At 34.7% G+C, this 7976-nt stretch overlaps 1 protein-coding gene across 1 annotated transcript in view; it reads right to left on the bottom strand.

The window, feature by feature from the left end:
- Positions 1 to 4155: 4155 nt before the first annotated feature.
- The window catches only part of LOC107448499 (follistatin-related protein 5), a 51464-nt gene continuing 47643 nt past the window's right edge, over positions 4156 to 7976 (bottom strand). Inside the window, exon 15 of the mRNA XM_087166329.1 lies at positions 4156 to 5570. Within this exon, the coding sequence (XP_087022455.1) occupies positions 5206 to 5570 (365 nt within the window). The 3' untranslated portion in view covers positions 4156 to 5205. The remainder of the gene's footprint in view (positions 5571 to 7976) is intronic.

Genomic DNA, 7976 nt, shown 5'->3' with positions numbered 1-7976 from the left:
TGAAATGGAACACAATATCACAATAATATATTTTATGCAATACAAGAAGGATAAGTTTTCTACAACTACGCAATGACTCCTTTAAAATAATGTTGTTATACAGCAGGAATCATAATAACACCAGGGTATTGAAACCTGAAATTGTCAATGGCTAAAATCTTTGTGTTTGTAGGGCTTTTTCAAAAAGCTAATTTAAAGTTTGCTAAACAAGTATTTTTTTGAAAATTTAGGATTCCGGATTGGCTACACATTTAAACAATCAATGCATGTTTACTCTTTATCATCATTACAATTATATAGGCACCTGGAATATATCAACCTATTAATGCCCTAGTCGCAATTTTTCATCATATTTATTCATTTTTGGGACATATTCCGTAACATGGAACTAGTAGAACGCACTCCAAAGCAGTTAACAGTTACCGTGCTTGAATAGTTAAAAGAATTTAATCTTCAACACTCATTCTCTCTCTATTTCGTAAACAAACTGTTTTGTGCTAAGCAAAATGTTCTAATTTGCGATAATTTGTAATGTAAATGTCTAATTTGTAATGGAAAATAATTTCCATCTCGTCGCCAACTGTAGTTATTATTATTTTAACTTTTTCTTCGAAATGAAAATTCGTGTAAAATTTATGCATTTGGAAATGGAGAATCTAATTCGAACAATTTAGACAAAATGGTTGAATCTAACACACTTCCAAAAATCTTGAAAAACCATGAACAGAATTTATTATTTGTTAAGATTTTAATAATTTTTTTTTTTTTTGTTATCGTTTGTTTTTCCTACACAAAAACTTGAAATATTGATAAAAGAATGATTATTTAATGAAGAATTGAGATGTCACGTTGAAATTATGAACTGGATGGTACGAAAAGTCTGCTCAAATTGACATATACAGACTAGTGTCCTCATTACGAAGTACAGCTTCCGCTATCAAACAATTGTTAAAAAATTGAGCGCACTCCACTAGTTCTGCGTTATGGAATTTGTACATTATCCACGGAATGCTTGACACATGTTGCCATTGATAAAATTTCATAGAGAAGAATATTTAAAAATGGTTTATGAGGAGAAAATTATTCCTCTGACGTCTCTAAAAAGGGACGTTGGGCACTAATGGGTTAAAGTCGATATTGCTAAGATTATTTTAGGCATAGCAGAAACCTGCAATGGCGTCAACCTTTGAAGTAAAAAAGAAATGCTTTTTATAGCGAGTTTTGGATGAAAATAACAAATCGGAATACAAATATCTGTTTCATTTATTATTAAGTAATAAATTATGTGTACAAGTGGGGGAAAACAAACTGACCATCCTGAATAACTTTTGATCTAATTGATCTAATAATCGGATCTTCACACTCTAGTACTCAATCTTAATGGTTTGAGAGAGAGAGACCACAATGATTTGTACAGACGATATTTTAAGTTACGAAATCAGACACAAAAACTTACTTTTTCTGAATAAACATTTTTTTCTCTCGATGAATTCGGATTTCTGACATCCAAAATATAGGGGCTAGCAGCAATCTGGAAAATTTTGACCCCTTAATGTTAATTTTATTTTTACGTATTCCGCTATGTCTCGAAAACTTTTCAATCGAATTGAAAAATTTTTACTCAAAATTATAAAGCTCGTTTATCCAAGCAAAAAGTATTATTTTATTTAATAATTGTCGAAAAAATTTTGAATTGTAAGGTATACAATTTTTTGCATCATTTTAAAAAATGTAATTTTGCATGGCAAAATACAAAATTTGAGCAAAATCGGTTTAATAGTTCATAAGAAATTAAATTGCACAAATTTCAGATATTTTCAAAAAAAAAATTTTTGCGCACTGTACATCTCTGTAAATACTAACTTTGAAAATAGATTTGCTGCCATAAGTTATGTTTGTATGTTTTCGTCTGCAAAATCTTTTCTTTTTCATTTCATGTAAATAATTACTTATCATTAAGTGAAAATTTTCCTTTACTACTGGACAACACGTGGTGGGCTGAGATTTAACACTGTTCTATTATGTCACTAACAATCTCCTATTTGTGGAATGTTCTCCTATTAGTGTTCCTATTCTCATACTCCTATTGTTTGTACAATGCTGCACTCCCAACTCGAACTAGATCTATCTGGACAATGCTGCACTTCCAACTCGAACTAGATCTATCTGGACAATGCTGCACTCCCAACTCGAACTAGATCTATATGGACAATGCTGCACTCCCAACTCGAACTAGATCTATTTGGACAATGCTGCACTCCCAACTCGAACTAGATCTATTTGGACAATGCTGCACTCCCAACTGGAACTAGATCTATCTGGACAATGCTGCACTTCCAACTCGAACTAGATCTATTTGGACAATGCTGCACTTCCAACTCGAACTAGATCTATTTGGACAATGCTGCACTTCCAACTCGAACTAGATCTATCTGGACAATGCTGCACTTCCAACTCGAACTAGATCTATTTGGACAATGCTGCACTTCCAACTCGAACTAGATCTATTTGGACAATGCTGCACTTCTAACTCGAACTAGATCTATCTGGACAATGCTGCAATTCCAACTCGAACTAGATCTATTTGGACAATGCTGCACTCCCAACTCGAACTAGATCTATTTGGACAATGCTGCACTTCCAACTCGAACTAGATCTATCTGGACAATGCTGCACTTCCAACTCGAACTAGATCTATTTGGACAATGCTGCACTCCCAACTCGATCTAGATCTATTTGGACAATGCTGCACTCCCAACTCGAACTAGATCTATTTGGACAATGCTGCACTTCCAACTCGAACTAGATCTATCTGGACAATGCTGCACTTCCAACTCGAACTAGATCTATTTGGACAATGCTGCACTCCCAACTCGATCTAGATCTATTTGGACAATGCTGCACTCCCAACTCGATCTAGATCTATCTGGACAATGCTGCACTTCCAACTCGATCTAGATCTATTTGGACAATGCTGCACTCCCAACTCGAACTAGATCTATATGGACAATGCTGCACTTCCAACTCGAACTAGATCTATCTGGACAATGCTGCACTCCCAACTCGATCTAGATCTATCTGGACAATGCTGCACTTCCAACTCGATCTAGATCTATTTGGACAATGCTGCACTCCCAACTCGAACTAGATCTATATGGACAATGCTGCACTTCCAACTCGAACTAGATCTATCTGGACAATGCTGCACTTCCAACTCGAACTAGATCTATTTGGACAATGCTCCAACTCGAACTAGATCTATTTGGACAATGCTCCAACTCGATCTAGATCTATTTGGACAATGCTGCACTTCCAACTCGAACTAGATCTATATGGACAATGCTCGGCCCATTTCTCTTCCAGCAGGGTAACTGCTCCATTCACACATCGGGTTTTGCACAGACATGGTTTGACGATATAGGTGTTCAAAAACTGCCTTCTCAGATACCCGATCTAAATCCCATAGAAAACCTTTGGGACGAATTAGAATGCAGATTACGTAGCCAGCCGAATCCTCACTGAAAGCACAGCTGTCATGGAAGTCAATTCCTATCAAAAACTGGTGGAAAATCTTCCCAGCCGTGTACAGGCTGTCATCGATGCTAAAAGGGGGACAAACATCATGGCCAGATAGTGTATATATGTATATTAAGTTGAAAAAAATACTCGGGTCTCCAATTGTCCAATAAGTTGACGCCACTGCAAGTTTGTTATTGATTTTTATGGATTGCAAAATAAATCAAAATGATCCGTTCAAATGGACATGTAATTTGTGGCACACAAAAATTAAAATTTCAATAAATAGTAGCTAAGATTAAACCAGTTTGTTTGTAGTCGTTGTTGCTCAATAGCGAGCAACTAAAGTATCAAAATGGATTCCTCTTAAGTGTATGACATTAACAACTGCACCTCTGGCCAAGTAGTGTATAACACAGAGCTTATAAATGCATTCGTAAGTGGATGCATAAACAACCCCCTTTTTTTTTATTTCATTCGAACGATAAACAGAAACACATTGTGCATACAAAATAATTGGAATTATTTATAGTAAAAATAAATTATTTTTAAATACAGTTTGGCTAGTAAACGCCTCTATCTAAGAGAGACTAGAAAAAACTATTCCTTAAAATGTTTGTCTCTTTCCTATTAGCATTATTTATTTTTTTATACAGTGTTATTGTTTTATCTACTCAATAACATCAGTTGACTAAGATTGTAAACAAAAAGAGTTCGTAAATTCTCTCTCTTTCTTTAGTTGCATGGCATAATGTAGAATTTTGTGTGATCAACCTATAAAAATTTAAAGGGAAACCTTTTTTTTTCTTAAGAATTGGTCACAAGGCAATATAAAGTTGTGAAAAAGTGAAGCCATACTCAATATTTCCTTGTGTTTGCAATCATTTTTGCTATCTGTATTTACAAAACTATAGTAATTAAAGGTAAATTATTGTGTTTTCCAAATCTATATGCGTTAGAACATTCAAAATATCGGAAATACGTCGTCATTTTTTAATTATTTGTATGTATAGTCAATCACAAAAATGAATCCGATTAAAGTTATTTACATAAATTTAATAGATTAGTTATTTCGAGAAACGTGAGATCGTAAAAAAAAAATTTTTTTTTTTAAAGAAGGAGAAAGAGAGAGAGGAAATAAATCATTTACTTTTATCAGAACTCTTCACAAATCAAAAAAGAACTTTGATTTTATCAACGAAGTATTTACGAGACTTGCAAAAATATGTAGAAAAGTTCCAGAACTAAACTGTATTTCATCAAAAAACTTAACGCGTCTATTACAAAAGTTCGGAATTAAGTTGTCCTTCACTCCAAAACTTAATGTACCGATTGCGAAGTTTTTCAGAATTAAATTGTTCTTCGTCACTCAATTTAATGCAAAAGTGTTCAGATGTTTCGAATTAAGTCGTTTTCTTCTATCCAAAATTTAATAATACTGTTCGCAAAGTTTTCAGAATTAAACTGTTTTTCACCCAAAAACTTAATAAATCGTCTGCTAAGATGTCCTAATTTTCTCCAAAGGAAGAAAATACACCAACACAAAAAATTTCGCGCATACATTTGTACGATGAATCTTCTCATTCTTTTTTTCGTTTAAATCACGGAAGGAAAAGAACGTTGTCAAACTCTATCTGCGGCACTTATATCAAATAAAGAAACTTTTTTTTTAAAAAAGAAAGTTAACAGTCAGGGTGCCCTCACCCAGACCATCATCCGAGGATGGAGGACAGAACCAATCTCACAATTCACAGTCCTCGTCTTCCCATTCACTACGAAGATGGCGTCCTCGGCAGTTGTTATCATGAAGGTTCCAAAGATGCCGGAACTGAAGATGGGACGATTACTGTTACCCCAGAGTGCCGTCTGGAGGGGAGCAGGACGCCCGATCCCAGTAATCATCTCCACTTTGCCATCCGTGAGGTCCACAAAAAGAATGTCTTCTTTGGAAGAGGAGGTCGCATATAGATCATAACCGTGACTCGCACGAGAGGGAAAGAAAGCGACGTCGCCGATCTGCAGAGTTGTCTTCACGTCAAACAGGAATCGAAGTCCTGAATAAATTAAAAGAAGAAAAGTAAGCAGATTAAGAGATCGCAATACTCGAAAAAGTCATCTGAGGAGATGACTGAACGTATAGTTTGTCTACAGTAAGAACTCCCCCCTCCACAAAGTCTGAGGGCGTCGACTGCTATTGAAACCAGAATAGCGCATTTCATGGAGGGAAGCTTCTCTTCACTCTAAAGCTAGCGCAATAGACCGAAGAAGAAGATTCCCTTTCTCTCGCAGAACCCGAACTAAAACCTGTTCTAAACAATGACTCCACACCCCTACTTGAAATAGTTATATCTCGTTACCATAGTCACCGGTTCAGGCGAATGGCTAAGGGATTTCTTACTATAGACAAACTATAAACAGTAACAAGCTTACTAAAACCGGAAGAAATTTAGAAAACTTCCGATGTTATGTTTATGTTATGTTATGTTTGCTTTATGTTCCTCCGCTTATGTTATGTTTGCGAAGTGGTGTGTGAAGAGGTTTAATATTCTAGAAAGAATCACAATAATGAAAGAATACAAATCACAAAGAATATTCTATTCTTTTATTGCTGTGATTTGTGTTTAAATTTACTCTTAATTTTACCATACACAAGAGTTTACTGTCTGTAATCTATAAGTTCTAAGAAATCGTAAGCTTAGAACAAATTTAAGAAAATTATGTAACAAAACATAAATAAAGTGTAAGGTTTGCCATGTTTTGAGTATTATCCCTTATTTGGCTATATTTGTGTAAAATAGCACAGTTTGATATTGTTTGGGTTGCATCATGCGAAGTCTTCCGAATTCATTTGTTGTTTGTTTCGTTGAAATTTCAATTGAAAGAACGCGTTTTATTGCGAACAATATTAGAATAATAATATTGGACGGCGCGTTTTTTCAAGAAATGAATCGGATGTAGTAACCCGGAAGTCTTACGAGGAATTTTAACCCTTAGCGCCATCTGCGATTAGCTTTTCAAGGTCAACCATCCATACTCATTCTAGTCTAGATTCCTTTCCACTGCTGATATGTAATACGATATTATTTCCTCCTTCCATCGAATACGCCATCTGGAGAGAAGACCGGTTCCATGTCTTTGGCCCTTCCCTCTCTTCCTCTTATCAGTTGTACAAGAATGTACAGTGGCGTAGCGAGGGGTGGGCAAGGGGGGGCATCATACCCCGGGCGCTACTCACAAAGGGGCGCCAAATGGTCCGCAAAACAAAAAATTGCTGGATAATTTTTTTTTATTATAATTGACTTCTGGAAAATATATTTTAAATTAGTGCCAGTGTAATATAATAAATGTTAATTCATAAATATTATTCATAATATTTAATATTTAATTCATATTAAATATTATATTAAATTCATATTCATATTAAATATATTTCAATATTTAATTCACGACCTTGTCATTGCGCTCTGCTTAGAATAAAAATGAAAAGTTTTTAAACATTAAATGTTATATATAAGTTTAATGTCAGCATAAATTATATTGTATATTTCACCATGTTACTACCTTTCAAGTTTAAGGCATTCTTGGTAAGTAATAAATCAAATAAGATTACTTACTACATCTACTCGACGATTCTATTATTAAGTGAATAGAGTATGAAAAAATTTGTTAACAGAAAAATTTGTTGTTCTCATATTTGTTACCACAGATTCAAAATGAATTCATTCATCTTCTGGCATCTACTGTTCGAAATCAACTAATAAACGATATCAAAAGAAATAAATATTATGGACTTTTGTTCGATTCAACTCCTGATATCTCTCATCGAGAACAAATGTCCCAAGTCGCTAGGTATGTAGATGCTGATTTTATCAATAAAAAAGTTTCCATCAAAGAATCTTTTTTGAGTTTTATTGAAATGCATGCTAAAGATGCAGCCTGGATCGAAAATACAATTTTAGAGAAATTAAATTACGATGAAATTTCATTAACTAACTGCAGATCACAATGTTACGATAATGCTGCCGTGATGGCAGGTCACACATCTGAAACGCGATGGAGCGCCAGAATACAAGCGGTTATCGTTATCATCTATGGGCTAGAGAATACAAAAGAACTAATAGAAAAATTAGCAGCGCACACTACCACTACAAGTGACAACAGAAGTGAAGCTACAATTCTGTTGCAAAATATACTAACCTTTAGTTTTATAACTTTAGTTCATTTCTGGTATGAAATCTTAAGAAGGATTGATCGTGTGCAGCTCAGATTACAAGATCCTAGAATGAATTTTAGAGAAGTGTTCCATGATCTTGAATCATTAGCGACTGAACTAGCCGAAATTTGAGACAAGCTCTGTAAAGAGGCAATCGAAAAAGCAGAGTCTCTTTGTAAAAAATGGGATATGGATACAATACGTGCCTGGAGAATTGGCTATGGTGGTCTTTCCGCAGAAAGTGAAA

This window comes from Parasteatoda tepidariorum, chromosome 6, assembly GCF_982258835.1.
Source record: "Parasteatoda tepidariorum strain Cologne lab strain chromosome 6, Ptep-v5.0, whole genome shotgun sequence".
Taxonomy (NCBI): domain Eukaryota; kingdom Metazoa; phylum Arthropoda; class Arachnida; order Araneae; family Theridiidae; genus Parasteatoda; species Parasteatoda tepidariorum.
Note: the sequence above shows the minus strand (reverse complement) of the source record. Positions and strands in the feature narration are given on the sequence as shown.